General features: G+C 40.7%; 1 protein-coding gene across 3 annotated transcripts in view; it reads left to right on the top strand.

The window, feature by feature from the left end:
• ELMOD1 (ELMO domain containing 1) overlaps window positions 1-16,484 on the top strand; it is a 43,522-nt gene that overhangs the window by 12,150 nt on the left and 14,888 nt on the right. For all 3 annotated transcript variants that reach the window (XM_058825283.1, XM_058825284.1, XM_058825285.1), the window contains exons 2-5: window positions 3,213-3,307; window positions 13,074-13,219; window positions 13,366-13,394; window positions 14,571-14,668. In XM_058825283.1, the coding sequence (XP_058681266.1) occupies window positions 3,291-3,307; window positions 13,074-13,219; window positions 13,366-13,394; window positions 14,571-14,668 (290 nt within the window). In that variant the 5' untranslated portion in view covers window positions 3,213-3,290. The remainder of the gene's footprint in view (window positions 1-3,212; window positions 3,308-13,073; window positions 13,220-13,365; window positions 13,395-14,570; window positions 14,669-16,484) is intronic.

The raw sequence follows: 16,484 nt of genomic DNA on the forward strand, positions 1-16,484 counted from the left end.
TGTCTTTCTTTCCTACAAGTGGACCTTGAAAGCCTTCCTGATCAGCAGACATCCAGCTTGGTGAGGAAGGTCTTTCCTAAAGACAACAGGAGGCTGAAGTCAAGTCCTTCTCCCTAAATAAAAATGAATATGTGACTTTTTTGTTTGGGTTGGATTTTTTTCTAAGCACACCTAATGGCAAATGAGTCTTTTTGTAAATTCTGAATTGTTGATAGAACATATCATTCTAAGATAGGGCTGTTCTTCCTGTTCACTGAGATGCTATAACAACCTCACTGGAAATAAAGTTTCACTTATGAGAAATCTATTACATTTTGAGATGAAAAGAGATTGGTAGAAATTAGATCTTCTGGCTCTACCAGTTTATGAATAGTTGAACTTAGCTGTAAATTGTGGTAATAATCTTTCTTAAGAGTTTAAATACTGTTTTCTTCACAGAAAATCTTTACTGAACTCCTCTAGAGGATCACTTATGGAGGTATATGGAAGCAGGAAATGCTGCCCTCCAGTCCTGCTTGTTTAAAGATGACTGTAAAATCTCACCTGATTAAATTTCTCAGTTTATCCTGGGTGTAAATAGCTTAATGCCACCTGTATGTGTGTGTTCACAGAAGTGAATTGTTGCAAGAACCACAGAGCAGAATGTTGATTTCTGTCCCTGTACTTAGCAGATGACAGCATTTAGAAATGCTGTCTGCCATACACAAAAACTAAACTTTTTGCCTTATGAACCAAGACAGCAGCATTCCTGTACTATAGATTCCCTGTAGTTTTGTTTGAGCTGGAAGTCTTGCCTCTAGATATTAGAGTCCTCTTTTTAATAGAGTCAGGTGGGATTTGATTGCTATGTGTCCCTGTGGAGGAAACTGCTTTTGAGGCCGTGGCCTTCCTATGGACCCAGTTGTTAGCTGGGCTTGTACTGTAAGGAACTGGCTCTTGAACTTGTACATGAACTCTCTCTCCATGCTGAAGGGTTTTGATATTGACTTCCATGGCATCAGGTCTTCAGCTGTAAAGTTTCTTTCTGTAGACTTCCCCACACGCATTTTAACAAAAAAGGAGAGAGCAAGGAAAATTTATTCTTGTAATTTCAAGTGTGGGCTTTTGAAGACACCCAAAATAGGCACTTTTAACCACTTGTCATGCTTGTTGTGTCATTTAGTTTTTCTTTTTTCAGTCAACTGCCTTTCTTTCAGTGGTCTCTGAACAGCTACAATGATGTTCTAATTTTTAATGAGCATTGAGAACAGATTTGTAATTTATAATTGGTTGGAGCTGGTAACTATTCTTGAAGAGATAGTATCTTGAAGCTCCTACCATGCCATGCTTGTATGAGCCATTTCTGGAGTTGAGACAAGTGGAATTTCTCTTCACTTTAAAGCAGTAATAATAAAGCAGCATAATTTTCAGCAAGGGCCTTGGTCAGAATCAAGAAGGAGCTGACCTGAGAGACTGAGAGTAGCCTGCACTTTTAGAGGGGGTTGATTTGACAGCTTCTGGCACTTCTGGTGTGTTCCTTGCACTGATGCCCTTATGGGTCAAATTTTGTGGTGGAGCTTCCTTTGTTCAAGTTGATGTTAAAATGCTGAGACTCAGCTGTGAGAATCTTTCACAAATGATATCTTTTAAACAGCAAATTATTAGACTGGAGAAGGGGAGCAGGTTACATCCCCTCCAGTTTTTGCCTATCTCCTGTGCTCACTGCCACAGAAGACCTATCAAAAGCTGTAGCAGGAAGTGTTTAGAGCCTGCCTCTTGTGTTCATTAATGAACCAGAGTTAGCATCTCTCTGCCCTTGCAAGCAGGTGTCACTGCAGCCAGCACCAATTACAGCAGTATTCAGGGGACAGCAACATGATTCAGCCAGTCAAAAACAATACAAATGAAAGAAGCTTTCACAGTTCAGGGATTATATATTTTTAGCAAGCTGTATGTGATATAATCCAACAAGATAGCTGTATTTTTCTGAACTTAAATACTTGTTCTGTTCCTGTCAGCAGGCAATAGCAGAATACAAAACTTACAAGTTACACAGAGGAAAGAATATGAGAACATAGTAGGGCAAGATTTTTATCCCATCATTGCTGATAGGTCTTGCAGAAGAAAATAGTTCTTGCAGAAGAAAATTGAAGTTCTCTAGATTTCTAAATTTGTGACAAAAGAGGTCAGATTTCTTAAGGCCTTCAGTACTTTTCAGCCTGCAGTGCTAAGGAAGAATGGGTTCTTAAATGATTTTTAACAACAAAACTTTCATTCAGGCCTTTGTGTATGGTTTGTACCAGTAAAGAGTTTGAAACCATGATCTTGTTCCCTCTCAGTGTTGGATTAAGTTGTCCCAATAGCAGTTGCCCCTGTGTAGCAGTGTCCCATTTTCTGGCAGCAAGTAAAAATCTTTTACTGCCTTTTACAGGACGTGAAGTACAGTAATTTGAGATGTCTGCATCTTTTAGTCAAGTATCGCTTGTATATGAATACTTAATTTTAGAAACTTAAAGTAAAGAGGTGGTGACTGGAGAGAGTCTGCAGTACACAGACAGGGTTGTATTTATGAAGTTTCTTCATTAATTCTTCCTGTTCTCCTCTGCTGGAACTATGTGGTAATTATAATGAGCATTAACCATAGGACACAAGGTCACAGAACCAATGGGCAGCCTGGGCAAGTGTATTATGGGAGCTCTGAATTCAAGAAGTGTTTGGGCAATGCTCTCAGGCACATGGTGTGACTCTTGGGGTGTTCTGCACAGGATCAGGAGTTGGACCTGATAATCCTTGTTGGTCCAACTCAGTATATTTTATTATTCTATTATATGTATTATGCAAATTCTGGTGAATAGAAGACTTCCAACAGCAGAGTGAACTGATTGTCTCTTGAAGCTGCTGCTTGGGAGTTGAACCAGACAGGTGTTTGAAGAACACAAGAAGCATTTGAAAATATCTAGGTAATTCTTCAAGCTTTATCACTCATTTCTGTATTCTCAGTCAAGATTTTTACTTCTCTGAAAAAAGACATGGGTAGCATAGTCTGGTCAAAGTATGTGCTCAGGCTGGTGTGAACACCTTATGATTTTTCATTTTGTTTTTATTGACATCAGGTTTTTTCTTAATATATTTCCCTTGTATTTCCATAGATGTTTATTTCAAGAGCAATTTTAAAAAACTGAAGTATCCCTTTTTCTTTCTGTCTGTAAAATGTCTCAATTCTATTTGTACAGCACTAATATCCCCTGTGAAGAAGAGGTCTTCAGTGATCAATATATTACGGCTCTAGCAGCACAGACCAAACCATCACCATGAAACACTTCCTGAGGTAACTGTTCTGTATTTTCTTAAAAGTGTTGAATTATTCCAATTACTTTTATGCTGCAGTGAGCTAAATGTTTTAATTGTTACAAGTATTACAGAAGGTGTAAACTAGATTATACTAGACTGCTCTCTGTTCACCTAGATTTCACTATTTAATTAAAGCTATTTTAATTTAAATTTTCTTTTGCTGTTCTTTATAGAAGCATAGAATGTGGGAACTGTCTTGTGGGATTGGAGCAGTGATGTATCAAATCAGTAGTGCCTGATATGTCAGGGGAAAAGAGAAAAAATAATAGCATAGAACCATGCTTGGAAAATGTCAGGTTTTTTCCTTCCTGCTCTTGTCCACTGTCTGGATTTTTGGAGTGTTGTTTGTGAAAGCAGAGATGCTTGCTGATGGTGTGCAAGTGTTTTTGAAGCTGATCATGCCCAGTTTGCAGGAGAAATGTCAATTACTTGCTCCCACATATGACTTGCAGTTGTTCCTCTATAAACTAATAATAGAATGGGGGACTTGCAGACAACAGATGTAGGTGCAGAAAGCCCATGTTGTTTTTGTTCTGTAGTCGGTGGGGGAAGTTGAGCACTTCTCAAAGTTAATACAGATCAAGAGCTCATTTGTGTATAAACCAAAGAAATCATATTCTGTCTGTAGGGGAGGAACCTTTTCAAGAGGACTAAAACATATGCTTCTGTATAGAGCATCTGTCACTATATTTTTCTCCCTTTTTAGACTGTTTATAGCAAAGAAGCTTACACACTATGGATATCAGCACCATTACCTCTAGGCTGATCATCTGTAATGATTTTGCTGCCAAGACAGACATAGCTAAAGCATTTATGTGGAGTGTTTGGGCCAGCTTCCTCATGTATCTTAAACCAGCTGCAGAAGGGCTCTGTAAGAAGGACATAGACAGATTGAAAGTATAAAGCAATGTTTGCTAACATCCACAAAACACAGCCAAGGCTGAATTGAGCCCTAATTTAAACATTAGTGTGCTCACCACCTTATAGTCACCAGCCAGGAGGGAAAGAATTGACCCTTGCAGCTCTGTGGCCCAGGTCCTGGGTGGTCACAAATCTTCCACCAATTCCATTTGTACTGGTCCAGTGACCTAAAAGTTCACAACTAGCCTGACTAACATCCGTGCACTGCTTTTTCCCTTTACAATTTTGTAACACCTCATGTCAGAGCCTTTGTTCTAGAATCCTGCTAATTATTTCCTTCTTAATACTCCTGCCTCTATAATTTTTACGTTTTTTCTCTGTACAGACTTGTTCAGACGCCTGACCCAAGGTCACAAATTGATGCCATATGGGATTTGGTTCATGAGTCCCTCATAAAGTGAACTCTACCATCCTGTGAGAAGGGTGGGAGCCTCTGTCTAGGACTGCAGAGGGTGTTACACTTGCTCCCATAAAGGTCTAGTATTTTCTGAACATAAAGTAATTTTGCTCCCTCCTGATGGAGAAGCTGAGCTGATGACAACTTCTAAGCTGCCAGCTCTCTTCCTGTTAAACTATCTGTTCTGCTCACCTTTGCTCTCCTGGCCCCTTGATGATTTTCTCCATGTTGGAGAGAGAGTGCTGTTTTGAATATGTAGGTTCCTGAGGCTGCCATGGGGAAGCTACCTTCTGCTTCTCTTCATGTTTTTCCTGAAGTCAGTGAATCCTAAAAGACTTGAAAGGTCTCAGTGGTGCTAGATTCTCTTAAGTAGTCAAGGTAGATCTTCTGAAAAACAGTTGTCTAACTAAACAGGACAGTCTAGGACTTCGTTATGGAAAATCCAGTATTCAAAATGCTGAACAGAAAGTTGGATTAAGGGATGGGGTGGAGGAGAGTACAGGGCACCAAAAATATGAACACCGTGTTGAAATAGGAAAGCTATTTCTATTTACTTACAAGCATCTGGATTTTTTTATATTATGTTAAACCTTTCCCATGAACTGATAAGAGAACTACCCTCCCTGTATTCTGTAAATGTAGAGGAAAGCCAAAGAGACTAAAAGAAAAACCCTCCAAGGGAAGCACTTACTGGGCATAATGAGTTCTGCTCTATGTGTTGCAACCTGCAGTTGCAGGTTTGTGTGATGGGGAATAAGTGAAGTGTGGAACTGCAGGGACATATATGGGCAAGACAAGGTTATTAAGCCTTCCAGCTTGGAAATGGGTTGGAAAAGAAGTTAATATATATTGTGTCCCCATGTTTGTGTGTAACCAATAGCAGCACCACTGGGGAGCTTAAATCATCCTTAGCTGTTTGTGAAGATCAATGCAGGGTTGAAATTTGGAATTCTGATTGCAGGGACTGCTCAGTGGCACAGTGTTTTCCTTGTTGCACAACCTGGGACAGACACCAGAATAGCTAATGCTGATGGCATAGATTATCTTTGTGGTTAAAACCAATGACTTTATTCTGCACAAACTGCAAGTCATTTTGTTGATTGCAATGTGGAAGTTGCCATAAAACAGACATCAAGAGGAACAGGGCTTTCATCTCTGAAGTTGTGATAATCTTGACTTTGCTTTCTAAGTGGTGACAGTATTTTACCTCTAGCAACTTCATGCAGCAGATACTCACCTGGAGACCCAAGGGGGACTTTGAAGAGTGGATTTCAAATCCAGCTTGTTGTTTAGTGAGGTTGAAAGACAGCTCAGGAAATCAAGTCCTTTCCCACTGCTCAGAGTAGGGTCACCTATAACAGGTTGCTCAGGACTGCATCCAGACACATTTTGAGCGCCTGTAAGGATGGAGATTCTGAAGCCTCTCTGAAAAACCTGTTCCATTTCTTTAGAATAATAGAATTTCTTAGAGCCTTTTAAGATCATTCAACCCAAGCATTAGCTCAGCATAGTACCGTGTACCACTAAACCATGTCACTTGAATGCCACATCTATGTTTCCTTTTAGTATCTCCAGGGATGGCGATTTCACCACGTCCCTGGGAAGCCTGTTTCAATGTTTGACAATTATTTTAGTGAAGAAATTTTTAATGATTTTCAATCTAAACCTTTCCTGGCACAAAATGAAGCTGTTTTCTCTTGTGCTGGGAGAAGAGAATTACCTCGACCTGGCTGCAACCTCCCTTCAGGCAGCTGCAGAGAGTGCTGAGGGCCCCCTGAGCCTCCTTTTCTCCAGGCTGAACACCCCCAGCTCCCTCAGCTGCCCCTCACAGCACTTGTGCTCCAGACCCTTCCCCAGCTCCGCTGCCCTTCCCTGGACACGCTCCAGCCCCTCAATGTCTCTCTGGCACTGAGGGGCCCAGAACTGAGCACAGGATTGGAGCTGTGGCCTCAGCAGTGCTGGGTACAGGGGGACGGTCCCTGCCCTGCTCCAGCTGGCCACACCTGGCTGAGCCAGGGCAGGATGCCATCGGCCTTCTGGGCCACCTGGGCACACCCTGGATCATGTTCAGCTGCTGTTTGCCAGCACCCCCAGGTCCTTTTCCACCAGGCAGCTTCCCAGGCACTGCCCCCAGCCTGCAGCACTGCCTGGGGCTGTTGTGGCCCCAGTGCAGGACCTGGAACTTCGCTTTGTTAGACCTCATGCAATTGGCCCTGGCCCTGTGATCCAGCCTGTCCAGAGCCCTCCACAGAGCCTTTCTACCGGTAGTGGATCATCACTCCCACACAACTTGGTTGGAGAAAGAGTCTGTCTATTAAACAGTCCAGTAGCTGGAGTAACCCTAAATCTCTGAATTTAGACTCTTATGTTCATATTTCCAGTTCAAGGCAATGTCTTAATGAAAACAGTTGGTCTTTTCTTTTTCAGCTTGTCTGATATGAATAATTTCTGACATCTGAAATATTACTTATGAAAAAATAAAACTACTTCTCAGTTAAATACTTAATCTTCCAGGGCTTTCTCATTTTGGCACTCTGAGAAGTCTGTCAGCAACACTTCTACTTTGACTGTAATTTATCTTAAACATCTGAAATAATAGCAACTTGGAGAACCAACTGTAGTAGACAGGTTTTTTTCAGTAAATCCTAGAAATCTTACATCTCTTGCTCTACTGCAAAGCAAACTGTAAGCTCTAGCAGATTTTAGTGTACTGGAGTCATCAGATAAAATGAAAATCAAATCAGCAAACAGCAAGAGCAGTGAATGTGTGGAAAGCTGCTGTTAAAAACTATTCATATGTCTTCCCTAGCTGCCACAGTGAGTTGCTCCTATGTCTACATGGGGAGATGAGGTGGATTTCAGTTGTCATGTCTGCAAAGGCACAGAATGAAAGCAATTTCTTGTGTTTTAAAGGAGGTAGTAGCCAGTCTGCCTATGGCAGAAATGGTGATTGGTACCTCACTTCTTGGTTGAGCTTGTATACACACTGTAAACTATGCACATAAACCAAAGATAGTCAAGTTAATGAGCTCCTACCAGGGTTGTATCACTTGCTTACTCGCCCATTGGACAGCTGATCAGCCATGACTAGTGTGTCCTTGACTTCACAAACAGTAATTAGAATTCTCAGAAAGGAAATACTGATATGTAATGCACTCTTATCTGAGATTAGTATGTTCTTCAGGAAGAAATAGTTGTGTAAAAATCTTCAGAATCCATAGGACCTAAGACACAACAGACAGAAAAGAAAATGATGTGTAAGTATGCTCAGTGACTTTTATTTCATTATTTTAAACAATTGCTTTGGGGGAGAGGATGAGGGGTTTTTTTGTTTTAGATTTGGATCTAGGGTTTTAGGTTTTGGATTTGTTTTGTGTTTGGGTTTTTTTTTGGTGGGGCTGGGGCATTTTGGCTTGTTTGGGTTTTTTGTTTGTTTGTGTGGTTTTCTTTGGTTTTGGTTTGGTTTGGTTTGGTTTGTCTTTTTCCTTGTTTCAGCAGTTTGCTTGCTTTCCCCCAGGTTTAAGTCCAGTAAGTAGCATTTAGTATCTAGATGAAGCTTTTATATTACCCAGAATACCTATGTTTGTTACTAGCTCTGAAAATACTGAGATTCTGAAATTACTGAAGGAGGGAATAAACACTTTCATTAGTTTCATGCACAGTAATTAATCTCTACTTCCCTTCAGGAAGTACTTCATGTTGCAGCAGACATACATCTTGATATTTAGCTGAACAGATTACACAGGAAGGAGCTTCACAGAAATATTAGGCAACTTTGGAAAGTTTTGCATAATTTTGCTTCTGACATTTTGTCATGGAGAAGGCTGTGCTTATCTCCTAGAGGTTGTCACCTTTAAATAAAAAGCCAGATTTCATGAAAATGTGATGTCATACTGTCATTGGAGAGAGATGTAAATTCTAATAACCATTGCATTTGCCATTGTAATCGCACTGTCCCAGCATCAGCTGCGCTAGTCGAGAGCAAACCTGGAAATCCCTTGTTGAAAACCACTTAAATCTTTCCATTTGCAGTGCTGGGGTGTGAAGCAACGTGCTCAGTGCTCTTGGCTGGTTGCTGCCATGTGCTTTCATTCCCCAGGCAGAGCAGCACGTGCTGTGGAAAATAGAAGCACTGTCTCTGCTGCAGCAGTACTCTTACTTTGTGCTGGCTTTGGCTCTGCATTTCCCCCTGTCTTGCAAAGATGTGAGAAATTGCAGAAACCCCTTTCTTTGTCTTCTTTGTCATGGAAGAGAGCACTCCAGAATCTCTTGAGCCCCATTATTGCTGATAGAGATTGGGTGATTGGTTTTGTCATGCACCATCCTTGGCAAGGAAACTGAATGTTGATTTGACATCTTATTATGCAGTTTTTTCTTTATTTTGCTTGAGTAAATGTTCATATGAACTGTTTTAATGCATGTATAAACACAAATATGCAGGTCTATACAGCTGCTTGGAATACAGGAGGGGAAAGGAACTGATTGATTGGATTGAAATAGGAAAGAATAGAGTGTGAGTCCCTGAGGAACACCTTCATTTCTGTCATACTTCTGTTCTTAGACCTCTCCTCTGAGGATCTGAAATAATGCTGTACATGACCACATGAACTATTTTCTGTGCTGAGAAACCTGCAAAGGCAAGCAGGTGGGGGAAAAAAAACCACAAAACGAACAAAGAATAACAAACTAAAGAAAAAAAACCCAACAAAAAAATAACAGAGCACAGAGGATATTGAGTGGAGAAGAGGTTTGGAATTTAGCTCTAAAACAAGCCAGAAATTAATGCCACTGTGCCACAGTCAAAGCACATGGCTGTGCCTTTGGGGGGTTCATGTTCATTGTATGCTGTGTTTTGTTTTACAGTGCATAGGGGCTAACATAAAATCTGCCTTGCATAATCACTAGTGTGCCTTTATTACAGGATTTCTGCAAGCAAAATTCCCTTTTATAAACAGCTTGTGATACTTTTTATGTCTTTCATGTTACAAATGGAAGGTTTCAACTATTGTAAACTTGAGATGGATGAGTGATAAGAAACTGAAGGTACCCACAAAGGTTGACTTTCTTCTATATAAGCTACCTAGTCAAAATTAGTGTGTGTTTGGTTTATTAGTAATAGCTGCTAAGTATATTTTAGTGAATCACAGAGGTAGTGTTTGTGTGCTGTATTGTCTTGGTTTTAGTAGATGCATTTTTATTAGTCTTTGTGCAAACCACAGCTAAAGCAGAACTTTGGTGGAGAAAGTGGTTGCAATTATGTGGTCACAGCTCTATCCCACTTGCAGTTTTTCCTTTGATTTGCAGATCTGTCATTGAGCCTAAGGCAAAAATATGTAATTCAAATGCACTGATACTTTCCCTCCTTTAAGTCCCCAAACTCATCACAGCACACAGTATTCAATTATCCACAATATAGTACACAAAACATTTTTCATGAATTGCATTGTCATGTTTTAGCATTGAAGGCAACAAAGTATAGGCATGAACTTTCTTAAAGCACATCTGTATTTTACAGGAGCTATCTTGCTCATGAGAAGGAAATCTTACATGAACTGTTAACATGAAGTTAAATGAGTCTTTCCATCTTCCATATAAATGATCTTTCTGTATTTTTTTGCTCTAAAAGAGACCTAACATTTGGAAACAAAGCAGACCAAAAGAAAGCAACTCTAATTTCTACTACAAATACATGATGAAAATTCAGGACTCTGTTTTACCATATTCAGCCTTCCAGTTTGGTGTTTTCCTGTGCTTTTAGCCCGACTACAGAGCTGAGTTGTGCTGATGAAACTAAGGATGGCTGTAGGTTATATTTGAATTCCTCTTCTTGGTCTTGTGGAAGGTGTCCTTGCCCATGGAAGGGGGACTTGGAGCAAGATGACCTTTGAGATCCCTTCCAGCCCAGATCATTCTGTGTTGATTCTGTTATTCTACTTCTGACTGTTGGAAACTTAAAGAATGGCTGCTTGCCTGGTCATGGCCTTGCCTCCTGCTACCTGGTGATGTTCTTAATACTGAAGGTGATAACCTGCTGTGAAGCACAAATTAACTCCTCACAGTAGTGTGTGCTGACATATCTTGAGTCAGGAATGAGGGAGTACCCAAATACTTTGATGTCAGCTCCTGAAACTTCTTTCTTGTCTAAAACTTGGTTCCATAATGGGACTGATTCCTCATTCTTTGGAGGAATCAAATCAATTGGTGTCAATTTGTTTCTAAAATAGAGGCTTCCTGTTAAATAAAACCAAGGAGGTTTTCTGCATACAGGCATTTGGGAGTACTAAGTGAATCAACTGAAAGTCTAAAGATAAAGTGGATGCTTTTAAAGCATTTTAAATACTTGTGTGGATGCTTTCCATTTAGACATAAAATGTCTTTAGTTCCCATAGCTTAATCCCCCTTCAAAGCTTAAACCAACATAAAGCAGATTAAGCTCCTGTGTGGACCTTAACACATCTTAATTCATCTTCCCTTCCTTGAACATCCTTCTACAGCATGCCCTTCAGGAAGTTTTTAGGAAGTGATGGAGCTCTTCAAGCTTTATATACATACACATGCATATTTATAACTGATTTGAGTATCTGGAATTCAGTGTTTTGAAATAATCACTGCAGTCTATTGAAAAGCATAATAGAGTCTCCTAAGAAATAACTGTCCTTTGAAAGCATCAACTACAGAAAATAATGGGCTAATGATGAATATGCATACACACAGACTTAGACCATAGTGGACCAAATTGTTTGTGAATATTTATTGGCAAGCTCGCATATCAAAGTTGTATTGATGTTTTCATATAATGTAATCACAGAATATGATCACAGAGAGTTTGAGATAGGAAGACACCTGTAGATGCCATATAATCCATCCCCCTGTTCTAGCAGAGCCACCTGTAGCCAAGGACCATGTCCAAATGGCAATGTTCCTACTGCTAGTTCTTTGCAATTTGTCTTTTATGAGATGTGTTTCTGAACCCAGGGGCTGGGGGTGGATCCATGTGGTGGATCCATCCTCTTCATCCCAGGAGGTTGACAGATAGTTGGGTGATGTGGCAGGATCTGTGCCATCATAGCCATAGAAACAAGAAAGATAAATTATTTCCAAATAAGTTGTTTCCCATTAAAATATGGGTTTGGGGTGTGTTATGTAATTGTGGTAGCCATATGTAGACTTTGGTAGCAGGTGTAATGCTAACCAAGTTTAAAATGGAGTGGTTTTCATGTATGCAGCCTTTTTCAGGCTTTTGTAGGATCCCAGCTGAGCCTGGGAGGGACCTTAGCAGGTCTCCAGTTCAGCCTCCCTCTCACAGCAGGGCTAGCACTGAGGTCAGACTGGGCTGCTCAGGGCTTCTTCCAGTCAAGGATTAAAAATCTGACAAAGGAGACTGCACAGCCTCTCTGGACAACCTGTGCCACTACCTGACTGTCCTTGAGGGGAAAAGCTTCTCCTTGCAAGGCTGATTCTCTTGTGTTTCAACTTAGAGCTGTTGTCCGTTGTCTACTGGCCCTGCAGGATTGTTGAGAGCCCAGCTCTGTTTCCTTCAACTCTTCCCATAAATGCTGGGGGCTGCTGTTAGATCTCCCTGAATCTTTGCTTCAGGTGGAACGAGCCCAGCTCTCCCAGCCTCTCTTCACAGGGTTTGTGCTCCAACCCTACCATCTTCACTGAGATACACCCAGTTTTTCAAAGTCTTTCTTCTGTTGCTGGGACTCAAAACTAGTTGCAGTAGCTACATAAGGGCTTTCTTGGCTTACTGTCAGTTCTGTACTTTGAGGAATTGTGTGGCATCACTGCTATGTAGCAGCTGGTCTTGGGAAGAACTGGCAGTCCTCAAGACCAAAGTCTGTATTATAAGAATCAAAAAGTTCTTAAACACCTTTTCTTCTGCAAGGGGAGAAGCTTTGATTGCCTTAGTTTTCCTTCTTAGGGACATGACATGAATGCTGTCAGGATGTCAAGTTTGTCAGGATAACCAAGCATTCTGCTTGGAGCAGGTTGTTGCTGAGGCAAAACTAAGCTAGGGTGTGATGAATTCCTGGATTCTCAGCATCCATTATATCAGGGTGAGCTGTACTCCCTTCTCATGTAGCCCTGTTTCCCCAAACTGTTAATAGGAACTATACAGCCTTTTATGTTGAGAGGACAAAGAGTTTTCCACAAGTACCCTTTTAAGACTCTGGAATTTCCTTATTCAGTGCTTCTAGCTGTGGTGCTTTTTGTGGAGGGTATTTTGTTGGCTAATACTAAAAAGCCCAATTTAATATTTACTGGCATAAATGTTTGTAGTATGATTGATTGCTGCTTTTGCTGTGAAGGTGCCCTTAGGCAATGGGAATTTGGGGTGAGGAAGTACTTTCTGTTTGGGTGGTGAACATGTTGAAACAAACTCTGCTCCAGACTCTTATTTTCAAGCTTCTTCTTTTGCCAGGATGTTTGTCCAGGTATGCCTGTACTTCTACTGCAAATGCTTGTGGCGCTGCCTGAAGTTGGTGGTCAGGAAACTAACAGGTCAATGTGAATTGCAAAGGATCTGTTACAACACCAAACCTGGAGCTGCCAGAACCATGAAAATAGGTAACTGCAATATACTTAGTTCTGCATGCCTTTGTAGCCTTCTGCATATGCTCAAAATTGTATATTGTTACTAGAAATAAGTTATTAAATTTATTCAATGTAAACATGCTTGTCTGACATGATGCTTTTGAATACTTCCCTTACAGAGGCATCCCTGAAAGGTTCAAAAAGTAAGGTGAGTGTAAGATCTCATTACTCACCTTTTCTATGATGTCTTGTGCTGTTGTTTTGTTCAGTCTGGTGTTTGCTCACCCCAAAAAGTCACTTTAAGGTTTGATATGATTTTACATTTTCCACTGAAGGGGTCTTGTGTCTGCAAAAGGAGTTGATCTTGCAAAGTTGGGCAGAGTATCCTGTATTCCAGAGATGGGCCCACTGTGGCAATGATGGAATCAAGGGAACAATTGCCATGGTGCAGGTCATGAGAGTGAAGTGTTGTAATTTAGGGGTTCTTTGTTTGATTCCTCATACTGTCTTAGAATATCTGTAATCTGCAGTCAGTTGCTTGCAAATTTAGAAAAGTCAGGGGTTTTTGTCTGGAAAGCAACTTTCCCAGCTTTGTTCTCTCTTTTCCTTTTAAATACATTGACGGAGAAAAGCCTCTTTCACTTTATCCATGTACTGTACCAGTGGTTGTGCTAACCTGAGTTGTTCCCTAAGGCATTTGTGTGTATGTTAAATAACATCCTTCAGCCTTTACATTTCTGTCACAAGAGTCAGTAATATTGAAAACCTTGCCTCACCATTAACAAAAATGAAGTAATTTAACTCTTAGTTCAGCATAGTGGTTCTAAATGTATTTCTAGCACAAACAGAAAGGCAAAATCTTATTTTAAAACTTGCATTTAAGCAATTGTGAAGTTTTGAGACAAAGCACAAGAAAATTCAACCCCTTAAATTTTCAGATGGCACGTTGGTTTTTGAATACTGAACTTCTGGGGGCATTTCTACAAATAGCAATTATATATGACAGAAAAGGAAGAAATTTCGCTGTGTTACTGCAGCATGTTGGGAGAGGGAATGTTAAATGAAGGCTGTCAATTCCAGTGTAATTAGGTGGATGGTCTGAAGCTGCTTCTTGGTCTGCTCTGAGGTCTTTGATCATCCTCACTGACAGCCACCACAGAAATGTGATGAACTGACTACAAGGGCGAGGGGACTCGAGTTCTTACAGGGCAAGGGCTCTGAAATGAGTCAGAAGGGTTCAATTATTTGGAAAGATATATACAGGGGTTGAGTTGGGTCTTCTGGGCTCTTAATGCAGAAGCTTTCAGGCATCAAATTTACCACTGTTAACTTGTTGAGTAATAGGTTCTGTAGGAATTAATACGTGTTTAAATCCTCTTTTTAGCGGCTCCAAACATCAGTAAATGTTCACCCTGATGCTATTGAAAAGACGATAGATGACATCATGGAGCTGAAAAGGATTAATCCCGATGTAAATCCACAGTAAGTTCATAGTTTCCTTATAGAGCAAGTGGGTTTTCCTCAGTTCTTGGGTCCATGGAGAACTTGTTCTCTATAGTTATTGTGGTCCAGAAGTTGAAAATGAATTCTGTCTCTCAGCATAAAATTCTAATTTTAGTTTTGCTGTCAAAAAACTATGTAAAAATGAATTATTTTTTATGGTTACTTAATAAGCAAGTCTTTTATCTACCTGATTCTGTCTTAGTTTCTTGTTGATGCATGGATTTATGGGGGTCACTTCCCCAGGGATAAAACACCACCAAACCACAGGTCCTGGCAGGGACAGTGATGGCTTCTTAGAAAGGCTCAATGCTGCCTTTTGAGTGGGAGGAAACCATCTTGTTTTAGCTGATACAGATGTATGCTGGTTTGCATTTTAAAACTGCCTTTAATTATCCAAACAGAATTTTTAGTAATGCAACTAATATTTACTTTTGTAAGAAGAGTTTGACTACCAACCATTAAATTTACAAGTGTGTATTTCAAGAGTAGGTGATGATAACACATTTATGGTTGCCTTACCTTGTTGTGCTTAAGGCACAAGATATCTAGGTCAGGAATCAGTAGGAGGAAAGTTGAGAGCTGTATTATCCAGGTGATCTGTCTGAGGTTCACTCCTCTTCCCAAGCTTGAAGTTGGTATACATAGTTAAAAATGGGCATCCATAAATTGTTAGCTGCTTTTCTTTAATTGGTCAGCAGCATCAACAGGTAAGGTGGTCCCAAGGTCTTGCTGCAACAACAAAACCCAAAAGCTAAGTTGAAAAATTATAATTTATTTTGTCTCATTATAGGAATCTCCCTCCCAGCCCACTCCCCATTAAAAAGGGCAGTAACTGGGTGGTCTGAAAATGAGGCTCCACTGATCATAAAGGAAATAGAATACACTGCCTCTCTCTAGCTTGAGAGACAGCTCTTGTGATGGTGACCGCAGCCCCAAGAGTTGAAAAAATTGTGACCTAACCATTAAATAAAGGAAGAAAATACGAGAAGCAAAACAAAGAGAACCCCTCATTCTCATAGGTGGGAAGCCCTGTGAATTTTTTCTGGATGTGAGCACAGAGCTTTTCCGGGGTGTGTCCTGACCCAGCCCACATGCTCTTCAAAGGGAGGGTGATGAAAGACCAGCTGCTTCAAGTGGATGTGAGGCCTTTCTGAGAGGCTGCCATCTGAGGAGGGCATCACAGCCCTGGTACTCTTGTGTTACACAGCATGCTGTCTGCTGAAATTCAAAAATAAAAACTCAGAAATTAGAGAAGGTGATGTCTGAGGAAAAACTGCAGGATGTAAATGTGCACAGCTCAGAGCTTGGATTGTGGACATCAGGAACTGCAATGTTTAGCAATCAGGGTGATCCAAGTGCTCACTTCTCAGTGTTGGGCCCTTGGGCAGAATGATTTCAGAAGAAAACAAGAAATTAATTATTATTTTGTATAACACGAGAGATCACCTTTTGATTCCCCTCATGGCATGCCTTTGGCCTCTGGAGAAACGTTCTCCTTCAGAAGAGAGAGAGAGCAGTCATGCAAATGACTTCTCCTTGCTTGAAATCAGGACCCTGAACATTAGGTTACATTTTTAAGGATCTGTAAGAGACCCTACAAGAGAGCTGGAGAGCATGCAGTGACAGGACAAGAGGGAATGGATTCAAATTGAAAGAGAGTAGGCTTAGATTAGATGTCAGGAGGAAATTCTTTACAGTGAGGGTGGTGAGGCACTGGAACAGGTTGCCCAGAGAAGTTTTGGATGACCCATCCTTGGGGGTGTTTAAGGCCAGGTTAAGTGGGGCTCTGAAAAGC

This window comes from Ammospiza caudacuta, chromosome 2 (genome assembly GCF_027887145.1).
Source record: "Ammospiza caudacuta isolate bAmmCau1 chromosome 2, bAmmCau1.pri, whole genome shotgun sequence".
NCBI classification, from domain to species: domain Eukaryota; kingdom Metazoa; phylum Chordata; class Aves; order Passeriformes; family Passerellidae; genus Ammospiza; species Ammospiza caudacuta.